The 13,652-nt window shown below is 55.9% G+C and overlaps 1 protein-coding gene across 1 annotated transcript; it reads left to right on the plus strand.

The window, feature by feature from the left end:
* The first annotated feature begins 1,106 nt into the window (after positions 1-1,106).
* Positions 1,107-6,444, plus strand: LOC142818689 (uncharacterized). Its single transcript, XM_075900011.2, has 2 exons — positions 1,107-5,317; positions 5,596-6,444. The coding sequence occupies exons 1-2, from the start codon at positions 5,117-5,119 to the stop codon at positions 5,890-5,892; spliced, it is 498 nt and encodes a 165-aa protein (XP_075756126.2). The 5' UTR covers positions 1,107-5,116; the 3' UTR covers positions 5,893-6,444.
* Positions 6,445-13,652: the final 7,208 nt, after the last annotated feature.

The following is a 13,652-nucleotide window of genomic DNA, read 5'->3' on the forward strand; positions in this document are numbered from 1 at the left end:
AAGACGACTTTACTGAGTAAGTGTTACATGGTCATGCTGCTATGGTCATAGAATCCTAGGGCTGGAAGAGACCTCAGGAGTCAAGTCCAGCCCCCTGCCCAAAGCAGGACCAACACCAGCTAAATCAACCCAGCCAGGGCTTTGTCAAGCCAAGACTTAAACACCTCTAGGGATGGAGATTCCACCCCCTCCCTCGGGAACCCAGCCCACTGCTTTCCCTACCCACCTAGGGAAATAGTTTTTCCTAATATCCAACCTAGGCCTCCTCAGCTAAAACTTGAGCCCATTGCTCCTTGTTCTGCCATCCGCCACTACTGTGAACAGCCTCTCTCCATCCTCTTTGGAACCTCCCTTCAGGAAGTTGAAGGCTGCTCTCAAATCCCCCCTCACTCTTCTGCAGACTAACTAAGCCCAAATCTCTCAGCCCCTTCTTGTAGGTCATGTGCTCCAGCCCACTAATCATTTTGGTTGTCCTCTGCTGGACCCTCTCCAATGCGTCCACATCCTTTCTGTAGTGGGGGCCCAGAACTGGACACAATACTCCAGATGTGGCCTCACCAGAGCTGAATAAAGGGGAATAATCACTGCTCTAGATCTACTGGCAGCACTCCTCCTAATGCACCCCAATATGCCATTAGCCTTCTTGGCTACAAGGGCACACTGCTGACTCGTATCCAGCTTCTCATCCACTGTAACCCCCAGGTCCCTTTCTACAGAACTGCTACTTAGCCAGTCGGTCCCCAGCCTGTAACAATGCTTGGGATTCTTCCGTCCCACGTGCAGGGCTCTACACTCAGGCTATGTCTACGCTGCAGGTATTTGTCGGCAGACTGTATGCTAATGAAGCGCTCATTAGCATTTGTCGTGCTGTCATTCTCATATTCTCTGCCGATGCTTTTTGTGCAAGAAGTTTTTACGCAAAAAAGCAGTGTAAATGGATCCATTTTGTGCAAAGAAACTCCTTTTGCACAAGATCCTTTTTTGAGGCATAAGGGATCTTGTGCAAAAGGGTTTTTTTGCACAAAATGGACCCATTTACACTGCTTGTTTTTGCGCAAAAACCTCTTGCACAAAAAGCATCAGCAGAGAATATGCAAATGACAGCACAACAAATGCTAATGAGTGTTTCATTAGCATAATCTGTGCCGACAAATACCTGCAGTGTAGACATAGCCTCAGAAGGCATGTTTATCAATGGGAATAAATGGTAATACAGTTACACTGGGGAATAAACTAGCCTTCTGTGTTTTCAGGATGGAAAGCCTGATTTCTTCTCCTCTGTTTTGCATTAGAACTAATGGTCTTGGAAGTGAGCTGCTAAAATTCATTCTTCAACTAGTTTTAAATCACCACAGAAAAGATGGAAATTTGTAATCCCCATCTGCACATTTGCCAGTTTTGAACATTTACCGCTGTAAAACTATTGCCCAATTTCCTTCAGCACAGGCTTGCTTTTTAGTCTTAGCGAGTGCTACAAAACCAGCTGAGTTTGAAGTTTTTAATTCCAATTAGTTCTGAGTTACTGAGCCTAAATTTGTGAGTGACCACGAGAAAATGTATTTTCTCACAGGTGAAGAATTTAAAAAATGCCTCAACTAACTACCCTCCCTCCCAACCTCCCACCCCCCACCCCCCACCCAAGCATCTTTAAGAAGAGACCAACCTGGACAATTTCAGCCCCAGGGAAAGCAACGTGAGAAAATTCAAAGCAACTGGGGAAGAAAGTGTGGTGGATTGGAAGCTAGAAATTCACATTCTGCTGCACACAGTCCCACACCTCTCTGGCTAAGCAGATACAGGGCTTGATGGGCTCGACGTTGAAGTGAATAAAGGCTCTGAATAAAGCCAGGCAGGACTCCAGTGCAGCTTGTCTCCCTTCATGCACACTCACTGCAGGGAGAAAAACACCTTGACTTCAGCGTTTCCTACCTCTGGGCTTGAAGCACTAACCCCCTTCCCCACCATGAGCATTCTGCAGCAAGTTCACCTGGATGGGACACAGGGGGAAGCCTCCCACACCCCCACAGGGGCCATGCACCCCAACAAGGAGGGAGGAGGTAGGGCTGTGGGCTGTGACTGAGGTTGAGTCTTCTGGTTTGAGACTTGGGGAGGGGGAGCCCTGGGCTTGGGAGCCCCCGAATGCTAGGCAAATCTGTACCCACTCACCAGAGGGGTACATAAACTGACTTTCGGAGGGGGACAAAAGGGAAAGGTTAGGTGAAACCAAGACAAGTATTTCCACAGCCACTCCCTGAGGGGGAGTAAGTCACTGTCCTGGGCCACTCTGGGCCGGCTTGAGCTATTCCTGCGCCCCGGGCAGCGGGCGTGCGGCGCATGCGTGGTTCCGCCCCCGGGCGCACGGTGCATGTGTGGCCCTGCCCCCCCAGCACGCTGCGCCCCTTACAGCTGCCATCAGGCGTCCACCATTGGTTGGCGCCCTGGGCAGCTGCCCGGCTAGCCCCCTCTTAACCCGGTCCTGGGACCACAGAACGCTGAATTCCTGATGCAGCTGTTCTGCCTCTCGGCTCCCCTCCTCAGATTGTTGGTCCCCATCTTCTTCATTCATAGTCTGTGGTTCCAAAAGTCCAAGAAAACCGAGGTCCTGTTTCAAAAGCAGCTCTGGGGCTTCCTCATCTGCCCTGCTGCTGGGATTTGAACCCATCCAATGGGGTTTGATTTCAGACAATGCTTCCCAGACATTACAGCCTTTGCATCAGTGAGAAGGGCATTTCAGCAAACCTCCAGAACTGCTGGGTACTGAACATGTTCCCACTCTGGAGTCAGTGTCCATGTTCCAATGGCCCTTGTGTTTAAAGGGCCAGTCACAAATGGATTGCTACTCCTTTAAGATCCCACCTGATGTACTGGGATACCACTGAGCCCACCAGTTCTGCCAGCTTGGGCATCCTATCACTCTGTCTTTCTGAGCCAGGTTCTTAAGTTTCCTCTAGCATACACACACAGGCAGGACCACATCAGGCTGCAGAAAGACACAGACACTGACATTGCCTCTGGGAAGACTCTTCTTAAGGGACTTTCCCCAGCACTCAAGTGCCCACCCCCCTTGGGGTACATCTAGACTACAGGCTTTTGTCGACAGATACTGTCGACAAAGAGCATCTAGACTGCATCCAGTTCTGTTGACAAAGCAAGCCACTTTGTCGACATGAGTGAAGACACAAAGGACAGTGTAGATGCAATAACGTCTTCTGTTGACAGAACTCTGTTGACCAAAGGTGTTATTTCTTGTAGAATGAGGTTTACCGCCATCGACAAAACTGCTGAGTTCTGTCGACGTTATGTCAACAGAACTCGGCGGTAGTGTAGACGCAGGTATAGTTTTGTCAACAATAGTCCACTTTTGTCGACAAAACCCTGTAGTCTAGACACACCCTTGGAGTACAGACCTAAATCATCTTGTGAAATCTGCTTCCTCCCTCAGTGTGGAACTGCCCTTTACTCTCCTCCCCCCACACAGTTATGAATAGCACAAACTGGGTTTCAGAATAAACAAAAAACAAGTTTATTAACTAAAAAGAATAGAAAGTAAGGGTATGTCTACACTACAACGTTAATTCGAACTAACTTTGTAGTGTAGACATACCCTAAGTGATTATTTGAGATGGCAGACAGAACAAAGCAGATTATCTGAATAAATAAACAAAACCTGCAAACTGAGTTTAGTGTACTAGATAGCTAGGGTATACTTTGGCAGATTATCACCCAGAGTGATAACAGGCTGGCAGATTCTTAAGGCACAAGTTACCTTGGCTTTCCCAGATTTTTATACACAGGCCAAAAATCTTTCCAGCATGGGACGATGACCTCCCACGCAGGGCCGGCCCACAACATTTTGGCACCTGAGGCAGGGAGCTGAAATGATGCCCCCGTGCCCCCTCGCTTGGGCCAAAACTTTGAAAGGTCTCAATTCTGCCTCCTGCCTGTTCTTCGCCTCTCACGGCACTGCTCTGCTGCCTACATCTGCACCTGCCGCAGACACAATGTTCTACACTCTGGGTCCTAGTGGCACCCCCCCACAATCTGGTACTTGAGGCGGCCGCCTCAGTTCGCCTCATGGTAGGGCCAGCCCTGCTCCCACAGTTCAGTCCTTGTCCCTCTGGTGTTTCCAGGCGTGCGTGATTGCAGGGAGAATGAGGTCCCCCTTGGTGTAATTCTCCCCTTTTATATCTTCATCCCACTTGCTGGAAGCTTGTGACCCGGGTCAAATAGTTCTCATTAGGCAGTGCTGTCTCTGAGAGGATTCTGTTGCCCACAGCTCCTGGGGAGATCCTTGTGCTTGTGTATTTCCTTAATAAGCCATTCATATTATTTAGCCTTTTTATTGCGGTACCTGAAAGCCTGCTTGCAGGTATTTTCAGCCTCACCAGATGTTTCAGTAGCAGCCACACAGCCAAACTTCATAACTTCAAAGACAATGATAACACAAACGATTTGACAAGATATTAATATCTAGGAGTAAGCCTACACTACAGTGTTATTTCAAAATATCTTATTTCTAAATAGTTAATTCAAAATAAGTTATTTCGAAATAATGCGTCTACACATAAAATGTATTTTGAAATAGCGTTTTGCTATTTTGAAATAGCGCGTCTACACTGATTGGACGCTGAATCGCATTTAAGGCCAGCTGAAACCGGTTCCGGCAGGGCATCAGGTCAGTAGTTGCTTTGTGTGGCTGCTGTCTGAGGCTATCTGAGGCTTGTGCTTAAAGGGAGCCCCCTGGACAGCCGGTTCTCGGCTTTCCCTGCTTGCTTGCCTACCTCGCTGAGGGACAGAAAAGCATTTTTCTCTCTGCCTGCTTGGCTGGGACACCACAGGACTTGGCACCATGGAGCCAGAGCCACCCCTGGGCACTCTGGTGCTTCTTTTGGATCTTTTGCTCCAAGCCTGGCAGCAAGTGCTGGAAACTGCCTGGAACCATCTGCGGCAGCCCAACCCCCAGGTCCTCTTCCGGACCCCCCTGAGAGCCATGGAGGAGCAGCCCCTGGACGCCAGAGTACCCTGCCGCATCTGGCGCCTGGACACCAGCAGCATCTGGTGGGACCACATCGTCCTGGAGCACTGAGGAGACCAACAGTGGACCCAGAACTTCAGGATGAAGAAGGACACCTTCCTGGAGTTCTGTGAGTGGCTCACCTCTGCTCTGCAGCAGCGGGACATGCACATGAGGCCCGCCATTGCCCTCCAGAAGTGTGTGGCCATCGCCCTATGGAAGCTCTCCACACCGGACAGCTACCGATCCATTGGCAACCAGTTTGGCGTGGGGAGATCCACCGTCGGAGCGGTGCTTATCCAGGTATAGCAGTCTCCAGCCATTGTGCCAGGGGAGGTGGGGGCAAGGAGTGGATGGGCTGCCCCAGGGAAAAGGGGGGGAGGGGGTGCAAGTCCCCTCCATGGGAGGGTTTATTCTGTCCCAGCCGCACTTCGGACTGCCCACGGTGGCCAGGATTGTGGGGGGGAGGGCAGCCCAGGATTGTGGGGAGTGGGGGCACGGGGCAGTGGCGGGGAAGGAACACTCTCACAGCCACTCTGGAACCCCAGTGACTCTCGGTGGTTTTCTGTGTCTCTCTGCAGGTGGTCAAGGCCATCAACAGAGTGCTACTCCACAGAGTCATCCGCCTCTCCGATGTGGACGCGGTCATCCAGGGGTTTGGTGCTCTGGGCTTTCCCAACTGTGGGGGGACAATTGATGGGACGCACATCCCCATCTGTGCCCCAGAACACCAGGCCTCCTTCTACAATAACCGGAAGGGGTACTTCTTGGTCATCCTGCAGGCCATGTCTGACCACTGGGGCCACTTCCTGGACATCAACGTGGGCTGGTCCAGCAAAGCATACGAAGCGCGGGTGTACCGCATCTCCTCCGTGTGACAGAGGCTGCACACCAGGACCTTCTTCCCCGACCGCCACATCAGGGTCGGGGATATGGACATGCCTGTGTGCTTGGTGGGGGATGTGGCCTACCCCCTACAACCCTGGCTCATGAAGCCCTACCTCAACCCCTCCCAGCAGGCCGTTAATGCCAGACTCAGTAGGGCCCGCACTGTGGTGGAGGGGGCCTTTGGCCGGCTGAAGGCCCAATTTTGATGCCTCCTCATCTGCCTTGACCTCTCCGAGAGGACTATTCTACACGTGGTGGCGGCATGCTGTGTGCTGCACAATTTCTGTGTGCAGAAGGGGGAGGCTTTCCTGACAGCCTGGATGGCAGAGGTCGACCACTAGGCTGGCCTGTACATGCAGCCCCTCATGGTTTCCAGCCGGGAGGCCCATCGGGGGGCTGTCCATGTCCGGGAGGCCCTGCAAGAGAGCTTCCACACGGAACAGGACTGAAGTTTCCCTGGCGTGCCCCACTGGGGCCTTGTGCCTTATTCCACCCTCACATCCTTCCACTTACCCCTTCATAACCCCCCTTCCTGTTGTCAAATAAAATACACATATTTACAAAAATATAAACTGTGTTTATGTAACAAAATGGGGAGGTATGAAACTCTGGGGAGACTGGGGAAAGGAAGTGGGAGATGGGAGGAGAGAGGGTGGGAGAGGGGAGGGGGAAAACTGGGAGGAGGGAGCTGGAAGGGGGAAGCTAGGGGGAAGAAGGGTGAGGGGAAGCTCAAGGCTCAAGGGTGGGGGTCTCACCGGGCCAAATGTCTCCCCACACGGGGGGCCTCGGTGTCCCCGGGGGAATGGGGAGGAGGGTGTGGAGGTTGAGGAGGGAGAGGCGAGATGGGGAGGAGTGGGAGGAGGAGCAGGAGCTGGGGAGGCAGCAGGTGCTGGAGCAGCACGAGGCAGCATGCTCTGCACCAGGGTCTGCAGATGGGCACAGATGGCACGACCCTGGGCAAGCTGCTCCCACTGGAGCTCCAAATCTAGTTCCACCCAGCGGTCGAAGGTGCGGTGCAGGGCTCGCTGTGCCCCCAGGTCCTGCAGAGCTGGTCCTCCTGTGGGGCCCTCGTATGTGGGACCATGTCCCAGGCGGGGTGGTGCGCCCTGCACGTGCAGCTGGTGCGGCTGTGGAGAAAGAAGAGGAGTGGTCAGTTCTCCCTGGGGTCACAGTGGGTGAAGCCCAGCCCCCCTCTGCAAGGTGAGGATGACTGTGTCCTGCACCGTCAGAGCCGATGTGCTTGCACAGAGGCCTTGGTCGGACTGTCCGGCTATCCCCGGGAGCGAGAGCTGTCCCGAGACCGCACCCATGTCCTTGTGCTGTATATCGTGCAACCTAGGTGGGGGGGAGATGTCCCCTGCCTCTGTGTAGAGGGGGAATGTGAAGGGAGAGCGTCCTGCTGTGTCCCGCCCGGGGGTCAGGAGCATGTCAGGTCTCTTCACACACGTGTGTGGCTATCAGGCCACGGCCCCTATGTGGCACACAGCTGGAGCCACCTGCCCAGGGGTAGAACGACACGTGCTCACACATGCACAGGTTGCTGCGTGATTCATGGTAAGCAAGGCCCGTGTGCGCGGTCCCTCCCCACTCCCCCGGGAAGGGGACAGTGATGTCATTTACATGGTGTGGTCTCCCCGGACGACCCTGATGACTCTGCTGCTGGGACAGCTTGGGGGTCCAGCCGGCGTGGCACCCTCCATGGCGGCTCCTCCTCCACGCCTTGGTCAGGGCTTTCTACTCCCAGCTCGCTGCCCCTTGGTCTGGCACGGACCATCCCGCCCCCACAGGATGCGGTCCAGGGCCTCGAAATAGGGGCAGGTGTGTGCCTCTGTTGGGGAGCTGCCGCGTGTGGCCCTGCCATATCCCTGCCACAATTCTTTAATTTCCATGTGCACTTGTTCTGGGGTGCACATGTGGCCTTTTGTGGCCATGGTGGCAGCTATGTGGCTGTAGACAGCCGTGTTCCTCCATCTAGTGCAGAGATCATGGATGGTGGAGGCCTCCCCCCAAACCTCAATGAGGTCCATGATCTCCACACTAGTCCAGGATAGTGGCCAGGAGGGCGGGGCCGGGAGCTGGGCAGTGCGGGGCCATGAGTGGGCGGCCAGGTGGGCAGAGCTGGGAGCTGGGCAGTGCGGGGTCATGAGTGGGCGGCCAGGTGGGCAGAGCTGGGAGCTGGGCAGTGCGAGGCCAGGAGTGGGCGGCCAGGTGGGTAGGGCTGGGAGCTGGGCAGTGCGGGGCCATGAGTGGGCGGCCAGGTGGGTAGGGCTGGGAGCTGGGCAGTGCGGGGCCAGGAGTGGGCGGCCAGGTGGGCAGAGCTGGGAGCTGGGCACTGCGGGGCCATGAGTGGGCAGCCAGGTGGGCAGAGCTGGGAGCTGGGCAGTGCGGGGTCATGAGTGGGCGGCCAGGTGGGCAGAGCTGGGAGCTGGGCAGTGCGAGGCCAGGAGTGGGTGGCCAGGTGGGCAGAGCTGGGAGCTGGGCAGTGCGAGGCCAGGAGTGGGCGGCCAGGTGGCCGGGGCTGGGAGCTGGGCAGTGCGGGGCCAGGAGTGGGCGGCCAGGTGGCCGGGGCTGGGAGCTGGGCAGTGCAGGGCCAGGAGTGGGCAGCCAGGTGGGCAGAGCTGGGAGCTGAGCACTGCGGGGCCAGGAGTGGGCGGCCAGGTGGGCAGAGCTGGGAGCTGGGCAGTGCAGGGCCAGGAGTGGGCGGCCAGGTGGGCAGAGCTGGGAGCTGGGCAGTGCAGGGCCAGGAGTGGGCAGCCAGGTGGGCAGAGCTGGGAGCTGGGCAGTGTGGGGCCAGGAGTGGGCGGCCAGGTGGGCAGAGCTGGGAGCTGGGCAGTGTGGGGCCAGGAGTGGGCGGCCAGGTGGGCAGAGCTGGGAGCTGGGCAGTGTGGGGCCAGGAGTGGGCGGCCAGGTGGGCAGAGCTGGGAGCTGGGCAGTGCGGGGCCAGGAGTGGGCGGCCAGGTGGGCAGAGCTGGGAGCTGGGCAGTGTGGGGCCAGGAGTGGGCGGCCAGGTGGGCAGAGCTGGGAGCTGGGCAGTGCGGGGCCAGGAGTGGGCGGCCAGGTGGGCAGAGCTGGGAGCTGGGCAGTGCGGGGCGTGGAGTGGGCGGCCAGGTGGGCAGAGCTGGGAGCTGGGCAGTGCGGGGCCAGGAGTGGGCGGCCAGGTGGGCAGAGCTGGGAGCTGGGCAGTGCAGGGCCAGGAGTGGGCAGCCAGGTGGGCAGAGCTGGGAGCTGGGCAGTGTGGGGCCAGGAGTGGGCGGCCAGGTGGGCAGAGCTGGGAGCTGGGCAGTGTGGGGCCAGGAGTGGGCGGCCAGGTGGGCAGAGCTGGGAGCTGGGCAGTGCGGGGCCTGGAGTGGGCGGCCAGGTGGGCAGAGCTGGGAGCTGGGCAGTGCGGGGCCAGGAGTGTGCGGCCAGGTGGGCAGAGGTGGGAGCTGGGCAGTGCGGGGCCAGGAGTGTGCGGCCAGGTGGGCAGAGCTGGGAGCTGGGCAGTGCAGGGCCTGGAGTGGGCGGCCAGGTGGGCAGAGCTGGGAGCTGGGCAGTGTGGGGCCAGGAGTGGGCGGCCAGGTGGGCAGAGGTGGGAGCTGGGCAGTGCGGGGCCTGGAGTGGGCGGCCAGGTGGGCAGAGCTGGGAGCTGGGCAGTGCGGGGCCTGGAGTGGACGGCCAGGTGGGCAGAGCTGGGAGCTGGGCAGTGTGGGGCCAGGAGTGGGCGGCCAGGTGGGCAGAGCTGGGAGCTGGGCAGTGTGGGGCCAGGAGTGGGCGGCCAGGTGGGCAGAGCTGGGAGCTGGGCAGTGCGGGGCCAGGAGTGGGCGGCCAGGTGGGCAGAGCTGGGAGCTGGGCAGTGTGGGGCCAGGAGTGGGCGGCCAGGTGGGCAGAGCTGGGAGCTGGGCAGTGCGGGGCCAGGAGTGGGCGGCCAGGTGGGCAGAGCTGGGAGCTGGGCAGTGCGGGGCGTGGAGTGGGCGGCCAGGTGGGCAGAGCTGGGAGCTGGGCAGTGCGGGGCCTGGAGTGGGCGGCCAGGTGGGCAGAGCTGGGAGCTGGGCAGTGCGGGGCCAGGAGTGGGCGGCCAGGTGGGCAGAGCTGGGAGCTGGGCAGTGCGGGGCCAGGAGTGGGCGGCCAGGTGGGCAGAGCTGGGAGCTGGGCAGTGCGGGGCCTGGAGTGGGCGGCCAGGTGGGCAGAGCTGGGAGCTGGGCAGTGCGGGGCCAGGAGTGGGCGGCCAGGTGGGCAGAGGTGGGAGCTGGGCAGTGCGGGGCCAGGAGTGGGCGGCCAGGTGGGCAGAGGTGGGAGCTGGGCAGTGCGGGGCCAGGAGTGGGCGGCCAGGTGGGCGGGGCTGGGAACTGGGCAGTGCGGGGCTCTGAGTGAGCGGCCAGATGGGCGGGGCCAGGAGGTGCGCAGCTCAGGGCCCAAGGCAACCACCTCGCTCTAGGGCCGGGCCTGTCAGCCCTTTCACCTTATTTTTCACTGACCAATTTTTTTTAGTTTCCATTCTAGAATGGAGTCAAAGGGCCACAGGTTAGAACTGACTGTGACCAGTCTTAAACCCTAGGCTATGTCTAGACTGCAAGCCTCTTTCGAAAATGAGCGTCTAGACTGCAAGCGGAACTTTCAAAAAAGCAAGCAGCTTTTTCGAAAGAAAGCAGCAAGTGAGTCTGGATGCTCTCTTTCTAAAAAGCCCTGTTGGCATTCAAGAACGCCTTCTTTCGAAAGAGCACTTTCGAAAAAAGGCGTTCTTCCTCGTGAAATTAGGTTTACCACCATCGAAAGAAAAGCCGCGTTCTTTCGATTTAATTTCGAAAGAACGCGGCTGCAGTCTAGACGCAGGTGAAGTTTTTTCGACAAAAGGCTACTTTTTTTGAAAAAAACCCTGAGTCTGGACACAGCCTAGGGGTGTATCTAGACTGGCATGATTCTGCACAAAATCTTGCCACCTATCTACACTGGCCGCAAGTATTTGCACAAGAACACTGACATTGTAATGTACAAAATCAGTGGTTCTTGCACAAATACTCCGACGCTCCCGCTCAGGAATAAGCCCTCGTGTGCAAGTATTCTTGCGCAAGAGGGCCAGTGTAGACAGCCACTTTCATTTCTTGTGCAAGAAAGCCCAATGGCTAAAATGGCCATCAGAGCTTTCTTGCTCAAGTGAGCATCTACACTGGCATGGATGCTTTTGTGCAAAAGCAAATCTTTTGTGCAAAGGCACATGCCAGTATAGACGCTCTCTTACGCAAATATTATAACGGAAAAACTTTTCCGTTAAAAGTATTTGCGCAAAATCATGCCAGTCTAGACACAGTCTAGATGATTATGATCATCAGCATACTTGTTACCCAACATCTTTAAAGTTCATTATTATTTATGGATCCCTATTTAGGATAGACCAAATTAAGGCTTGCACGTCAGAGGCAGCGTTACAGTTTCATGAGCATCCTTAACCCTGACAATTCCTAACTCTAAAGTCCCAGCTTTAGAACCGAGGGTATGTCTACACTACAGCACTAATTCGAACTAACTTAATTCGAATTAGTTAATTCGAGCTAAGCTAATTCAAACTAGTGCATCTAGACCTAAAAACTAGTTCGAATTAGCGTTTTGCTAATGTGAACTAGCATGTCCACGTTGAGTGGACCCTGAACCGAGATTAAGGCTGGCCGGAAGCAGTGCCGGCAGGGCATCAGGTTAGGACTTAGAGCGTGGAGCTGCTGTCTCAGGCTAGCCGAGGGCTGCGCTTAAAGGGTCCCGACCCCCACCCCGGACAGACAGTTCTCAGGGGTTCCCTGCTCTTTTGTCTAACTCGATGAGAGACAGCAAAGCAGTCCTGGCTTGGAGTGCCCTGAGTGCCCACACTGGGCACATCACTGCACTTGGCCATCAGCCTGGCTGCACTTGCCGCAGGCTGCCATCTGTGGGGGGTCAATCGAGGGGCTGCAGGAGAGCTTCCATCCCGAGGAGCCCGCAGAGCCACCGCAGTCCTCCCCATCGGGGGCTCGTACGCCATTCCTCCCTCACCTCCTTCCACTTACCCCTCCCTAGCCCCCCTTCCTGATGTACAAAATAAAGGACACGTGTGTTCAAAAATAGAAACTCTCTTTATTGAACAAAACTCGGGGAGACTGGGAAAAGGAGGTGGGAGAGGGGAAGAGAGAGGCTGGGAGAGGGGAGGGCAACTAAAATGATCAGGGGTTTGGAACAGGTCCCATATGAAGAGAGGCTAAAGAGACTGGGACTTCTCAGCTTAGAAAAGAGGAGACTGAGGGGGGATACGATAGAGGTCTATAAAAACATGAGTGGTGTGGAGAGGGTGCATAAAGAAAAGTTCTTCATTAGTTCCCATAATAAAAGGACTAGAGGACACCAAATGAAATGAATGGGTAGCAGGCTTCAAACTAATAACAGAAAGTTCTTCTTCACAAAGCAAAGAGTCAACCTGTGGAACTCCTTGCTGCAGGAGGCTGTGAAGGCTAGAACTTCAACAGAGTTTAGAGAGAAGTGAGATCAAGTCATGGAGGTTGGGTCCATGGAGTGCTATTAGCCAGAGGGTAGAAATGGTGTCCCTGGCCTCCGTTCGTGGAAGGCTGGAGATGGATGGCACGAGACAAATGGTCATTGTCTTCGGTCCATCCCCTCCAGGGTACCTAGTGTTGGCCGCTGTTGACAGACAGGCTACTGGGCTAGATGGACCTTTGGTCTTACCTAGTACGGCCATTCTAAGCTCAGGGCTCAGGGTCAGGGGTCTCACTGGACCACCTTGATTTTCATGCAAACCTGCTCCTGGGTGGCCAGGCTGGCAGCTCTCCTGCCCTAGACGGCCACTTTCCTGTGCCTAGTGTGGAGGTCATGGATGAGGTCTACGATGTCTGCACTAGACCAGGCGGGCGCCCGCCTCTTGTGGCCCTGGGCAGGCTCCTGGGAGCCGCCAGCCTGGTCACAGGAAGAGGCAGAGGGCTGGATGGCAGCAGGTGGCTGGCTCGTGCCGTGCCAGGTACAGGGTCTGCTGGCTGGGTGCTGGCAGGCTTGCACCTGGCACGGGCACCATAGCCAGCCCGTGCCCCTTTAAGGGCTCCGGGGCCGGGAGGGGGGGGCAGAAGAGTTTCCCTGGTGGTGCCCAGAGTGGCCACCAGGGAAACCTGGGGAGGGCTAGCCTCCCACTAGTTCGAATTAAGGGGCTACACAGTCCTTAATTTGAACTAGTTAATTCGAACTAGGCTTAGTCCTCGTGGAATGAGGTTTACCTAGTTCGAACTAAGTGCTCCGCTAGTTCGAATTAAGTTCAAACTAGCGGTTTGTATGTGTAGTGCCTAGCAAAGTTAATTAGAACTAATGTCTGTTAGTTCGAATTAACTTTGTAATGTAGACATACCCCTAGTTACTCCTTTCTTTCACAGTTCATTACTTTCCCCAACAGTCCCCTATGGGACTGGAATTTCCCAGGTGTTGTTTTGTTTTGTATTTTTTTGATTTTAGCAAACCTCTTCCCTTTTCTTTGAGCCAGAAGAGGTTGGAAAATGAACTTTCTCAATTTAGAAACATTCTTGTGATGTTTATTGGAAAACATTGAGGTTTGAGAGCTGGGATCTGACATGGAAAGAGGCTCCTTGGGGAGCTGAACTTAGTTTAGCTTGGCTGGGAAGAAGCTGATTGGGACAAGAGCTGAAAATTGCATTCCAGTATGCTCAGTAGTGTTTGTACTTAAGGTGGACAGATTAGACACAAGCATGAACGCAGGCCTGGGAACCAGCAGGGTCTGATCTCCAGCCCTAGC

Source organism: Pelodiscus sinensis, chromosome 16, assembly GCF_052426305.1.
Source record: "Pelodiscus sinensis isolate ZL-2025 chromosome 16, ASM5242630v1, whole genome shotgun sequence".
Classification (NCBI taxonomy): Eukaryota; Metazoa; Chordata; order Testudines; family Trionychidae; genus Pelodiscus; species Pelodiscus sinensis.